Source organism: Centroberyx gerrardi, chromosome 6, assembly GCF_048128805.1.
Source record: "Centroberyx gerrardi isolate f3 chromosome 6, fCenGer3.hap1.cur.20231027, whole genome shotgun sequence".
NCBI lineage: Eukaryota > Metazoa > Chordata > Actinopteri > Beryciformes > Berycidae > Centroberyx > Centroberyx gerrardi.
In genome coordinates this window covers 12,059,879-12,074,866 of record NC_136002.1, presented here as the reverse complement: position 1 = coordinate 12,074,866, position 14,988 = coordinate 12,059,879, and the positions used below count along the sequence as shown (strand labels likewise).

The window sequence follows — 14,988 nt, the reverse complement described above, 5'->3', positions numbered from 1 at the left end:
TAAGAGTATAGGAGGTAACAGGAGGATGAGAGCGGATAGCGGTTTGCACTACTGTCTAAATGATGAGCTAAGCAGTCAAGTCTACATACTTAGTATAAAGGCCATAGCTCTCTTGGTCCAAATTGCAATGGCTTGGACAAATTATATAAATGGAACAAGGTGTGAGTATAAAGGAGCACAAAAATAGCATTTATTGAAAATAAAAATGTGTTTTCTGTAATATATTCTAAAAGCAATTGACATTTTTTTGAGAATTAATTAAAAAGTGTTATCCAGTTGATATTCACATGAACATTTTTGGCAAAATAAATGTGCTGTATTCACTTAGCTCACATAACATACATTTCTAGCTTTACAAATAACAAAAATGTGAAACATCATACCCTTCAAACAGATTAAGCATCAGTGAGTGGAAGTCCACCAGTACATACTGTAGGCTACATCACAACAGCATTCAGTAAACACTTCTCTTACATCAGATAGCATGATAATAAACATATTCTGCCTGTCAAACTGTAGTAATTCTCCTGACGCTCTTGGAGTGTTCCTCTGCTAGGTCGACCTGGGCTTGGCTCTGACTGTGTAGAGACAGGTTACTGGAGGACACCACATCAGGGACCTGGGGCACATGAGCAAATTTGGTTTATAGCGGTGTTACACGAGGCGATTTTTTGTGTCAGCATGGATGGACAACACCCATAGGCAACAAATTGAGACTCCTGGCAACGTTCCTGGCAACAAGGTGTTCCTTCTGTAAGTAAGTGGACAATATAGCTAAAGGCAATAATTCTGTGGCAGCTCCTTGGATGCTGTTGCCCATCATAGTTGCCCGTAAAGTTATCACATATACGACTGCCTTAAGACATATCTGTGGAGAACCGGAACACGACAACTGCCTTAGAGGCCTCAAAAGTCGTTGTCTTCCAATTCCCTCTAGAACTGTCATCGGACATCTTATAAACCAAGCCTAAAACATGGGCCCATTATTTCAAAGACTCTGAGGCAGAGCTGAACTTGTGACCCCAACACCAAGCCACTCCACATAAGAGGTAATTGGGAAGAGAGGACACATAAACCAGTCCAGGAGATTGCAGTTGTCATATTCTTCCCCCATTCATTATTAGACCCCGGGACACAGCACTAGATATCGATATGTGCGCCGGAATCAATATAGCAATCAATTAGTCAATTACGGGTCAGACTTAGCAGACCCTCTGAGGCACAATTACCTCATCAACATTGACAGGCTAACATACTTCAAAGGGATTCCTGGCAGGAATCTGGATCCTGTTGGGGCCCTGATGTTATAAACACAGCAAACATATAGTGTGGTGCATCAGATGCCAAATAACTTGTGTCTCAGTACAATACATGTACTAAACCCCTTTGTTTAGATTATATAATATATCAGTACATCTGTTGGAACTACTTGGAACAGTCCCTACTGCTAAAAATAACTAGTAACAGCATTTTGTGGACCCATTGTGCGCTCAATAACTTTGGATTTAACTTTGGATTTATCCAATGTGACTAAAAAACATGTTAATCTCCATTTTGTCTGTGCTTTATGCCGTAATGGACATGTTGAACTGTCTGACATCGAGCGGTCTAATGGAAGGCCAGCAGAGGTGGGACAGGATAGCAGCACAGCTCCCACCTGTTCTCATCAACATGGGAGGAGGTGACAGGAGCTCCAGCCGCAGAATGAGGAACAGCATGACTGACGGACTGCATTATTCAGCTCCAGTTGATCTCTCTCTCTCTCTCTCTCTCTCCCTCTCTCTCTCTCTCCCTCTCTCTGTGTCTGTCTCCCACCCCTCCCACCTTCTCTTTCTCTCTTACCTTGTGGACGCTGACAGAGTCCATCTGGCTGTGGGTTTCCTTGATGAGGTCACTGTGACCAGCATCTGCAGAGTGAGAAGCAGCAATTTAGCCTGACCCGACCTCACGTCCCCTCTGACCAGCTAATGCCCGGTTTGTGCTTAAAGTAGAGCTCAACAAAACAGTAGGTTTTTCAAAGATAAATTTGTTGGGAAAGAAATATGAGGAGCATTTGATTTATCTCGCAAGCTGTGTGTTGTGTGTTTTTTGGAGGCTGCTCAAGCGCCCGGTGAGTAAAAACATGATTAACTATTTGATTAAGCACTTACAGTCATTTGCAATTATGTCGCCCAAATCTGACTCAAAGAATTTACCAGAATTGGTATAGAAGCCTCTCTCTGTTCGGCACAGAATGTTTCTAAATATCTACAAACTACATCTTTGTAATAAATAGGTTTTAAGAACTAGAGGTAGTAGTGAGTAGAGTGCATACTTAAAGGGGCATTAAGTAATCTATGGTTTTTATCCACAGATCCATTTTTAAGAGTTTTTGAAAATTTCAGAAATATATATTTGTACCCTAACATTTTACTCAACTATCAACTATGACATTAAAATGTATTTTTTAGTTACATGTTTTAGTTGAGGTTCACAGTTTTCATGGTGAACTATATATCACTCTCTCACCTGTGAGGCCCTCAACAGAGTATCCCAGGTTGACCTTCCCCCCCGTCGCCTCAGCAACCGAGCTTCGCCCACTCACTGATTGGTCGAACCTGCAAAAGCCGAAAGGAACAGTCCAATGGGAAAGATAACCTTTACCTGAGACACTGCACAGCCACCTTGTCAGAGGCAATGCTGTTGTGAGCAGACAATTTTCTTTTCTCACAAAAGCTGCAGTATATCAGGAGCTTCTGCATTGTTTTCATCATAAAGTGCCTCGCCACTTGGTGAAAAATGATCATCATCATTTTTCACAGCATTTTATTAGGCCCAACTAAGCTACTCAGCTTTCACTTCCCTGTGCTCAATGAAAAAGCTATAAAATGTATTTCAACTGCATTCAAAATAATGCATAATATATCTACTTCTTAAATGAGCTAACAACAATTCAAATCTTAATTAAGCTGTTACAAAATGTAATGACTATTTAATGCATGTTGTTTCAAATTCATGTCTTCAATTTTCTTTTATAATGAGGAACAATAAAAGCCCAGTCATTCTCAGGAATAAGTTGTACGTATTAACTGAGATTCATGCTGAGTCTTCATATTAGCTTGTGTTAAGTGCAAATGTGAGTTTAAGCCAATAGAATGAACTGTATGTTTCTGCTGCTTTCACACATGATTTGCCAGATCCTTTCTTAGCCGCTAAGTTACATCTTCCTAAGAAGTGAGAGCCGATCTTGAAAGTTCTTTTATTAGTTTAAATAATTAAGAAAATTCATCCAAAATTTAAAAAATGGTCTTATAAAGCAAGAGATAGAACAGGATCTTTCAAATCTTACCTTATTGCCTCATGCTGGCTTGATTCTGAAAGGCAAAAATGGAGACGTAAACTTTACAGAGCTATCACTTGCTAGTTTTAATATCCTCTCTGCATTGACCACAATATCATTGTGCTTGCTCGCTGCATCTGCAGCAATATGAAAGCTGTAAATGTCCCAGCGTTTATTAGTTTTGGGTCCTGCACTAATACCATAGCCTCAAGTCAGTTTTGAATTTTACAGTGAAAGCTGGAGCTGATTGCTAATGAGTTTTGTAACACAGCATCATGGCTGTCTTTGCCCTCCTGGCCACAGTGAAAACACAACAGTAACAATGGTGCAGATGGCGCTTGCCCCAGGAGAGATATAAACTGCTTCTTTTACAGGGAAAGAAATTGCCTCTGTCTTTATATTTTAATACCCCACTGGCACGCTGGCCAAAGTCTTTCAGGGTGACTATATTTGATCCCTACTATTTTCCCAATAATTGCAGAGCATACATTACTCCCCACAGAGGTGGATTACCCAAAGAAGAGCTTAGTGACTTGGAGGCATGCCATATTCTCTAAAATGTGAAACATCCTTATGATGTTGATTTGACTTCCTCAGGGATGTTACAGTAAAGCTGTGAAAGGGCCAGACTGCATCAAGGACGATGGTGAGGGAGGTATCAGACGTTATAGGTAGAGAATCAGCCGCAGGAGGAGAGAGGTCACACCTGCTTTATGATAATCCCTCAGCTCCAAACCATGGGCATGATTTGCAATGGTCCAGAATCAGTCACGGGGATTACAGTGAGTTCTCAATGTGTGACTCTGGGCCACTTTTTGTTATCGCACACAAACAGGCATCCTCCGCCTCCTTGCGCTAGAACAACGATCCCCTCAGAGATGGCACTCCAGAAACTTCTCTGCAGCATCCCTCGATTCCCTCCTAACTGGCCACAATCTTTACGACACCAAGCCGCATTCCTTTCACCGGCCGCTGCTAACACACCAAGGTATCAATCCCATGGCCTGGAGAGGTGACAAGTAGTCAGACCGCCTCACAAATACTCTGGTAATGGGTTGGGCTATGAGCTCCAATAGAACTGCAGTAAAACTGTCTCACTGTGCAGCTATACTAACCTCTTATTAATGGGTTTGCAGCATTTCTTGAGCCACGCAAGACCTGGAGGGCAGGTAACGAGAGTCGGTGTTGCCTGATGGCACTGCCTTAGTCACCTTCACACTTTAGAGACAAAGATTCTGTAGGTCCAGCAGGACAAGCTGTACCTGATAGCTCCCTCTGTGACCACTGTCTTTCAGTGCAGGTAGATCTATTCAGACATATCGTAGCATCCGGCAGGAACCAGGTGTGAACCCAGGACTACTTGCTCCCCAAGCAATGACGCTACCACTGCACCAACAGGCATACTGTATCCCTTTTGGTGACTAGGTAGAGGGCCGTTCCAGGGTCGCTACATCCCCACCAAACAGCAGAGCGTGTCCCACTTTTAACTATGGCATCCTTCAGCCCAAGCCCAACCTCAACCTTTATTTATCCAGGGAAGATTTTCTGAGCGTGCGTCCTATTTTTCCTGCATCGCATTCATTCAGTTATACACATTCCCAGTACAAGCATAGTCTTCAACGGTTTGCCGCTGGTTAAGTGCCTTGCTCAAGGGCACTTCAACAGTAATTGTCGTTGGACAGGAGAGCATTACTCCTTCACCCCCCTGCGTAGATTTTCCCAATAGGTCCAATGCGAATGCGAACTGCCAACCTTGCAGTCACAGATCCGCTTCTCCAACCTTTATGCTACTGCTGTATACTCTGCGAAGTGAAGCCTTTCTGCTGACAACCAATGTTCTGCCTTTGTCAGAAAAAAAATCTTGCGTGCCCTTGGTGAAGGCCAGCATGAGGCAGTGCCTTGTCACTGCATGCAACTGCCTATCTTCTTCATTATACTTTAATCACTGTTCCTGTACAGGCATGGGGTGGGGAGAGGCAGTGTTATTCACTTAGTGGTAGAAAAAGAAAGGTAAGGTGCCTACTTGCTTGTCTCCTCCATCTGTAGCAGAGGGCAATGCAGATGCAAAGCAGAAGGAGCAGGAGAGCAGAAAGCGTGGCCGTTACCGCCACCAGGATGGAGCAGTCATCTCCCTCCTGCACCACCTCTGCAACTGAAGAGAAAAGGTCACACGATGTTTAGTCAAGAAATGCTGAAGCAGTGTTGTTATTTTGCAATTCAATCACAGATTTGCAGACTTAGTGTACAGAAAGCTATTATTACTTTTCTGTTTGAATGTGCAGCAGGAGGCATGGAAACCAAATGGAGAAAGGGTATTTGCTGTGGGTGGTTGTTTTGAATGGATTTCAAGATTATGTTAAACTACAAATGGAACATTCCTATAGTGCCCGAGGATACTGACACAGTGTCTTTATTTCAAAGCAGCGGGCCTCAGAGAGGTTTGCAACCTCAGCTCTACTTTCGTGGTTGTGATGCCAACTCAGTGTTGATCCTGCACTGCCTTTCTATAACACTCTGCTCTGCAACAATAATGCTCATTGGTGATTCACAGGCTTCCCAAAATGGAAAGGGAGAGCAAAAGAGAGAAACAAACAAAGAGAAAAAGAGAGAAAAAGAGGGAGAAACACATAAATGTAGAAACTCAGAGACAAACAAGGACAGTGAGAGGTTTGAATCTGTGTACACAGTTGATGGACAACACCCCTTGTACATTTGTGTGCATGTATACATACAGTATGTGTGATACATGTGCTATGCCTATGTGCATGTACACTACCAGTCAAAAGTTTGGACACATCTGATTGAATGTACTATGTTTTTCATTATCTTAAAGCCATTTTGATCTAAAGGCTTACGCTTAAATGCTTAAAATTTGTATTTTTTTTTAGACAAATATAAATAGTGAAGTTGATGCCTATGTATGAATTTCTTTCCAAAGCCTTTGCCTTTCCATCAAGGCAAAGGGTGGCTACTTTAAAAAATCTAAAATCTAAAATAGTTTTGATTTGTTTAACACTTTTTTGGTCACTGCACAATTCCATTTGTGTTATTTCATAGTTTTGATGTCTTTACTATTATTCTAAAATGTGGAAAATAGTAAAAATAAAGAAAAATGTGGTGTGTCCAAACTTTTGACTGGTAGTGTATGTATAACACAATGGCTGCTTCACAATGTGTATTCTCACCCACGGTCAGTTGGATGCCGCTGATCAGCGGTCTGGGGAGGGCAGACACAGAGGCCAGGCAATCCACATGAGCGCTCTCCGCTGCCTGTATGCTGAGGTTACTGGCCACAGTGAAGAGGCCCTCTGCAGACACTTCACTGCTGATGTTGTGTTCGCCCTGGCCCACCTGCATGGCATTCACCAGTTAGAGAGCATTATGCTTAAAAATGGTGATGAATATAATCAGTCCTGCCACGATTTTGTTGTTAATACTGCAAACACAATTTTCTAGGGGCATCTATGTGCTTTGTATGTGAAGCGAAAAGATCAAGGACTGGTGAAAATTGCATGTCAAAGAAAAAAGCAGCAATGCTTAATTTGTCACAATGATTTGATTACACTGTTTTCTATTGTAAAACGTTCTGAAATTTGGCAATTGTCACTGGATAAACTGAAAAATGAATGGTTGTCAAGCTAAAAACAAGGCTGTTTCTCTTCGTTCCTGAAAAGTTGACATTTTGAAGATACAACATTTTCACGCGACAACGGCGATGCACGAGTGTATCTGTTGATTTACCTCTTTACCATTCACCAGCCATTCCAAACTGGGCTGTGGGTACCATCCTGCTGCTTGACATTCAAACAGGACCCACTGCCCCCTCAAAGCTGTCCTGTTGCCTCCAAAGAGTCTCACGCTGCCCTTTTCTGCAATCAGAAGAAAGTACATTCACTACTTTTTCTTATTTGTGTGTCTGCATGTGTGTACGTCTGTATGTCTGCCCCTGCTCATGCATGAGTGAGTTTATGAAAGCAGACAAGATTGGGTAGGAATCTATGAATTTCATCAAGAGTGTTAGCCTGCTTTGAAATTCATGCACTCGCGCGCATGTATATCTGCACCCAAAAATGAACATCACCTCTCCAGTTGGCCTGTTCACTTACAAAAGACGGATTTCATTCTTCCCGAGTGATTGATCGTGTGTCTCAAAGTCTCAATTGGCTGGCGAATGCCTCTCTCTTTTCCCCTCCATCTCCTTTCCTGCCAGCCAAATAAGCCACTTAGGGCCCTGGGCGATATCTCATATGTGAAGTCTATTGTCTGGCAGAATGAAAGGCAGTGGATGCAACAGACAATTGCTATAGACAGAGAGATAATTACAGAAGCTTTGGCGCTTTGTCTAAGCGAATGACATGTCTGTGTTGATTTAGGTTCAAAGCCTCAGATGTTTTGTACCCATTATTGGCTGTCCCTGTTCCCCAGGAGGCTTTTATTTGATGCCTGATTTGGCGTCATATACATTGGTAAGGCTTTGATTAACCTATCGTCCTATTCCAAAAGCCCTGGCTCTGAGAGAGGGCTCCGGCCGCTCAAAGAGAATCTCAGTGCCAGCGAACAAAGCTTGGAGAGGAACCAGCAGCCTCATTTCCACTGACTGATGAAGGGCTCATGGCTGATTGATACATCTGAATAGAGATAGGAACAACATCAGCACTCCTTCCCAAAGCTCCGGTCTAAGTGATCCCTGAAATAAGGTTTCTTAAGGTTCGTTAATCACTGCAGGGAAACTCAGATGTCTTTGGACTGCTGTGGCAGGCTGTGTGTGCTGGGGAGCACAGAGCCCCCCTCTAATTCCAGTGATTTTTCAACAGGGGTCCTCGGAGGGGAAATTGCCGCTTTGAGGGCAGCGTTTAATCTGGAAGAAGTATGGCCTACCTTCTGCTCCGATGAGCAGCATTGTACGCGTCTGTCTGCAGCATTGGTGGCATGTGTGTGCGGGTGTTATATATGTGGGTGTGTGTGTGTGTGTGTGTGCGTGTGGGTGTGAATTTATTCCAATAAGCAGTGCAGTGTGCCTCTACAGCCCAATCACCAAAGGCATGTTCACTCTTCTCTGATTTATATCAAAGTGGCCTCCTTCTCTGCAGCTCTAGCCCTCACTGCAGATCCTGCTCATACTCAATAGCCCATGCAACCATATTGATTTGTTCAAGTGAAAAGTTTGTGTGTACGCACTGTATGTGTGTGTGTGTGTGTGTGTGTGTGTGTGTGTGTGTGTGTGTGAATGAGAGAGAGAGAGAGAGAGAGAGAGAGCGAGAGAGAGAGCAAGCAGTGAGAGCAAATGGGAGTCTGTGGTCATATTTACATCATATTCATATTGGACAATTAAAGCGTGACGGAGTGAGGATGACAGCGTATAGAGTCAACCACCCCAGTCTAGATTTGCGACTCTCCTCCAACAGTATATTTAGGGCTGCAGTACACAAATCACAGGCAGAGTTGCTGACTGTTAACTGGCCATGCCAAGACGCACAATTAATTCAAAGGCTGTGTCAGGCCATAGTGATCCTCTGCATCCAGACTGGAGGGCCTGATCCACCATACACTGCTGTTAATGGGTGCATATGTCAATGGGGATTTGTGGCTCTGGCAGCAATGGAAGCCCTTTCTGTAATATATTGGAGGCAATGGGTCATTGCTTTTGTTTCCTCTCGTTTTTTTGCAGAGAAGACTTTTTCCACGCAGATTTTTTTAGCTGAGCTCTCAGTTTGGGGGGGGGAGGGGCACATAGAGGCAAAATTAGCTGAACAATAAGGTCAAGTGGAGCACAGATCCAGGCATCTTGTGTTTGAGTAGAAATCTTTAAGCATTTAATGAGATGTCATCCAGTTTGAGGCGTGTCATTCCCATGTGAGCTTGAACTGTGCTGTGTCAGTAGCAGTAATGGTCAATATTTTCATGGTTGTCCCCCCAATTGATACATGTGTCATTTATTTCTTATTAGCTTTGGACTCAAATATGCCTTATTTATAAAGCAATTTACAAACACATTGGAATGGAAATGAATATATGGGTAAATGACACCTAATGTCTTGGCCATTGTACACTTATTCTTCTGATTTACTGAAGTCTTGGCATCTTTCTTTAGACTTTGAGTGTTTTTCCCTGCGGTAATTACTATCAGGGAATTCCCAGTCATGCGGTGTGAAATGCAGGTTTAGGTTTGCTTTCAGGCTTGAGATAAGAACTCCATCAAAACCACGGAGAACTGCAGATTCTTATCGTGCCCCGACTCTTAACTCTCCAGCAAATGCGGCATCCAATCTCCACACAGAATCTCCCCTTTGGCACAGCATCTGCATAATGTACAATAAATGAGAGATATCCACCAAAAAAGAGGAAACACGCATTATAACCATTAGGAGGACAGGAGAGGAGAGGGAGAGGGAGAGGAGAGGAGAGGAGAGGGAGAGGGAGAGGAGAGGAGAGGAGAGGAGAGGAGAGGAGAGGAGAGGAGAGGAGAGGAGAGAAGAGGAGAGGGTGGAGTATGGCTGCAGCCTGTAAATCTCGCCCTGCCGCCTGTCCTGACTGGCATTACGTCCAGCACCTTCCACCTGGTATTTATATCTGGGAGCCAATCAATTCCCATCCCCCCACACCTCCCACACTGCCATTAACAATGTCACCGGGACCATCAAACACGCCTGGGCAACAGTACTCCGACCAGACAGGCCCAAATGAATTCCCACCTTTGATATACACCCTGATCGATCCTCCATGCACTAGTTCAGCTGCTTTAACAGAAAACTGGAAACTTGTGCAGCATTCAGGAACCCCACTCCAAACAAATTAAAACAAAGGCAGTTAATTAAGACTGTGCAACTTCAACACTGAGGCAAAATATTAAGGTTTTTGTCTCTGTGCTCCTTAGTTGGCGTGAATGGAGACGTCGGCGTGTGGGTGGGCAGAATCAAGGCTGCTACACAACTTTTGTTTATTCCCTTCATTTACCTCTCGTTTTACCTGCCGCTGTTTGCCTAGTCAAGGTTAAATTCAATGTGTTTCTGCACTTTCACGCTGCAATTGTTTTCAAGAGACTTGCCATCTGCTTTGTTTCCTTTGCAGTGTGCTTGTGCTTGTGCTTGTGAATGTGCATGTGTGCGTGTGTGTGTGTGTGTGTGTGTGTGTGTGTGTGTGTGTGTGCATACTCTTGTTTGCAAGAAAGCGAGCATCCTTGAGAGAAGCTGGCTTCACAAAAAGCCTTTGAAATCCTCTACAGTAGAAATATACAGTATCTCGTTGTTTTCCTGCCACACTGAATCAGAGAAACACACACAAACATGAACACACAGCTTAATATGCACACAGACACATGCACATACATACTCCACCCCCACCTCTCTCTCTCTCTCTCTCTCTCTCACACACACACACACACACACACACACACAAACATATAGACCTTGTACAAACAGGCTTGCTGTTTTCCTCTGGATGTTCTGGAGGTCACAGGTCACTTGTCCCTGCTGGCGCCTCTCTGTCCTCCTAAGGACGAACACCCAGCTGGCTCTCTGCGGGCTGGAGCCATCCTCCGCCGTCACGTTGGGGTTGTTGGAGGGCAGGATGCCGTGCTCCTTGGAGATGGTCAGCACCGAGGCCCCGTTCAGCAGCCACACCATCACTGTCCACTGGAGGTTAGAGGTACTGCAGGTCCACCGGGCCTCCTCCCCCCGCAGCACAGTCAGGGTTTCAGGCAGCAGCTCCATCCGGGCCCCAACTGCTAAAGGTCCAAAGAGAGGGACAGACATAATTCACTGCAAAAGAGCCCATCTAAACAAGCCATTTAATCTAGTGTTGAGGCTACAACTCTTATTCTTCTTAAAATAAGGAAAAACCAGCTTGGCACTAGTTACTCTGAGCGTCTCGGCAAATGAAAATATAACAATGAAAAATAAAATAATTCAGCTCACGACTACAACTTACTAATGTTGGTGCTAATATACACTACTACAATGATCAAGCCCACTTAGAATAAAGAAGTCCAATATACAATATGCAAAACCTAAATCAATCAATCTAATGTTGTAAAATGACACCTTACCTTATCAGGAAACCAGTTAATTTGAAATGAATATTTGAAATGAATATTTTAGTAAAATTTGAATTGTAGAGAAATGTAAAATAGAAAAGCAATTTTCTACCTACTTAATATCACAGGCATTTCAGACATGCTCAGTTCAACAAGGACCTAATGAAAATACAACAGTTTCTTAGCAACAACAGCCCATGTAGGCAGTTTCCCCTCTGGCAAGCAGAAAAAACTGCCAATCTGAGTGGAGTAATCTGCCTTATTCTGCCTTGTTTCAGGGTATTGAAACAAGTGAAACTGCATTTGAAACAAGTGAAATAATGCCACACCACTGGAAGATTTCTTCACCTGTTTTAACAAATATTAGATGTTAACACTCAATACTAGATTATTTGAATTGCTAAAATGGGCATTTTTGCAGTGTGCACATTCAGTATGAGAAAAGACTTGGCATAGCCTATATACAATTAGCATATAGGGGAAACTGTAAATATCAGTCGCATCGGTGAACGAGTGGACAGTGACCAAGTAGATGCATTAATTCAATTTGCCCAAAGAATGAGCAAGCTTTTGAATTTGACAGTGTTACTTTATCTGCATGTCTATGAGTCAGCGGTTTGCCTCAGTATGTATAGTAAGAGATTGTGACAAGCAGGCAAAATGTTGGCAAGGTTGGCCTCACCTCCTCAAAGCAACGACCAAACTGAGTCAACGTTTCAGAAGAGACACTCACATCACCGAATTGGGGTTATCGCTTCCTTGTCATCAATCGGTGTTCAAATCTATATTCTGCGATGACAGAGGTAAGAATGTGGCCCCAAGTCTGTCACTTCCAGACAAATACATGACCGCTAGAACATGCGAGAGAGTGAGACCAAGTGATGAAAGGAAAGTGAGAGTGAAAGACAGGGAGAAAGGAAGAGTAATGGCTGAGAGAGAGAGGGAAAGGAAGTAAAGGGTCGCAGAGAAAGACCAGTTTGGGAGAAGGAGAATGAGAGAGAGACTCCATAAATTTGTTTCCGAGCCGTCCAGATGGAGATTGGCGATTTGGCCGGGTAGCAGGAATGAGGGCACATAGGATTTAGGGAGAAAATACTGACAAAAAGGAGAGTGTGAATTGGTCTGTAGCTGCCAGCAGCAGGCCACAGCATCACTCTGCCAGGGTAAACATTTTAACAGCTAAAGTGGCCTGTAAAATCTGATAAACCCACAAGGCTGTGTGCCTGATCAAGACAAAAAGAGATGGAGCGACTCAGTGAAGAGACATCCATAACCCGCTGTGTGCTAACTATTACTCTTCACCTAAAGATTACGAAGATGCATGCACAAAACACATATCCACACTTCCTCGATTGAATTCCAGTGCGGCTTTGTGGCTTCCTATGCCTGACAAATGGAGGAGAAAAGGGGCGAATATTAATGGCAAGGGTGGAAACGTTGAAATATGAAATAACAGGTTTACGCCACGGTACTCTGGGTGATGTATAACTTGTTTGTGGTGAGCTAACAGCATTAGTTTCTACAGCCAGTGTGAGGACTCATAAATTATGCATCCGTTTAGGAAATTAGGTCTGAGAAATATCTAGGCCAGCCTATACAGCTCTTTCTTTTCATTGCAATCAAAGAATGGCAGACTAATGAACATAATTTGTGTGCGCTCCTATTGGGAACGTGAACCAGTGACTCTGAAGTCCCCTGACCACTGGCTACATCTTACTGCTAACTAGAAAGGCAGCCATTTTGAAGGAAATTAATTATACAGTGCAGATAGATCATTAGGCCCTCTAATTAGACTGGCTATGAGTTTAATATCAAGGGTGCTGCTATTAAGCACACTGTGGCACTGGATACGCCAGCTAATACAAGCACATTACTGGCCTCTCTGAAACATCTCATCTGTTTGTGTTGAACTGAAATCTCACCTTGAGTCATGCAGGAAAGTAGTAGCACCAAGAGGACAGAGCTGTCCATGGTTTCAGGCAACAGTTAATCCATTGTTCAAAGCTGAATGGACCTGAAATCAAGGGAAAAGAAGTACCAGCATGGTTGATGAGAAACTCATTAATCACAAAATTGTGTGTTGGTTTGCACTGTAGAACATCATGCATATACCTGCTGTTATTCTGTTAAAAGGTATTTAAGTCCTTTCCTTTCTAATCTAATCTTGTAAGTATGCCTGGTAATGGAATTTCCTGTGGGCAAAGACCCTCAAAAAGAAACATTCACAACAGTCGTAAACATTACTAAAGCTTATTTCATTAGATTTAAATAATTCTCATTTTCTAAATTCTGTACTTAATTCATCCCCTTGCAATGTATTGAAGTTAGGCACTTGGATAACTTGATATAACATGAACATGTGCTTATACGTATTAGTTTCTATGGTCATTGACAGTCCCATACAGCGATACCATGGAAGAAACATGAAATACAGTGTTTTACTCAAGTCAAAGTACCACAATTTCACTTAAATTCCATTCAGGTCAGGGATAGATAACTAGAAAAATACTCATTATTACAAGTAAGACAGTAAAGTCATTGAGATTTTGTGCATGAGTAACTTGTTACAGTACATTGCACCTCTGTCTCTTTACCATCTCATATTCTTTCACACACAACAGAGAGCTGTACCTGCAGTAGATAGTGACAGTGAGAGTTTAGTCTTCAATAAAACACCAAATATTCCGCTGTGTTTATCCGACTCACCTCAGTGTGGCTTCTCTGGACCTGTAGCAGGGATCACAGAAGGTGGATATAGGGAACAGTGTTGACGATGCTGCTATCTCTTCATGCTTGGTCCTATCAGCCCAAAACCGTCCCGTTAAATATTACCAAACTTGCTGAGAACTTTGCCCCCTGCTGCAGACAGATGCCTGTAAATACACACTATGACTCACACTGAGAACAATGCCCCTTGAAATTCCCCAATCCCTCGGGGGGCCGCACATCTAACTCCCCTCCCTCTTCAAATGAATGGATCTGGACAGACCTGATGATGTATGTGAAGCTTGAGGAACATGGTAGTAGGATGACAGGTTTTGCTTGTTTTTGTTAGATATACAGTATATTCAGTAGTTTTGGTCAATGCAAGGCAAAACATCGGGGTTTCTATTTTGGAAAATGGGAGCACAGATTGTGTCAAGACCAATCTGACACATTTGATTTCGGTTCAGCGCGCTACCAAACACCTCTCAGCTAAATCAAATCTAAATCAATGTGTCCAAAAAGAACTTCTCGCACAGAAATGTCACTGTGTATCCACTTGGCTCTTGACTCTCAAAATGAACAAATAGCAAAGTCATTAGTTCTTAATCTTGGCTCAGAGGGTAAAGCATGGCACTAACACTGCAGGGTCAGCGGTTTAGTAAAAATGTATGCTCACATGCTATTGTAAGGTACTTACAATAAAATGCATGACCAAAATGATATGTTTACTGCCATCTAGGCCTATATGTTCCCCTCCACCTCTATCCAGGGTCTCCAGGGATTTATCCTTTTACTCTTATTTCCTGTTGACCCCTGCACTGCCCACTCTTCACAATCGTGCATTGATCTATAAATACACCAACAAAAGAGTTTAAAATAGGACACACTGCAGCCTCGGAGATGTTTTTACACCACTCTACTTTATTGGCAT

General features: G+C 43.0%; 1 protein-coding gene across 1 annotated transcript; it reads right to left on the bottom strand.

Moving 5' to 3' along the window:
* Positions 1-269: 269 nt before the first annotated feature.
* igsf5b (immunoglobulin superfamily, member 5b) lies at positions 270-13,322 on the bottom strand. Its single transcript, XM_071917878.2, has 9 exons — positions 13,274-13,322; positions 10,725-11,042; positions 7,061-7,188; positions 6,505-6,670; positions 5,343-5,471; positions 3,329-3,353; positions 2,509-2,597; positions 1,843-1,907; positions 270-619 (listed from the first exon to the last, which is right to left on the bottom strand). The coding sequence occupies exons 1-9, from the start codon at positions 13,320-13,322 to the stop codon at positions 509-511; spliced, it is 1,080 nt and encodes a 359-aa protein (XP_071773979.1). The 3' UTR covers positions 270-508.
* Positions 13,323-14,988: the final 1,666 nt, after the last annotated feature.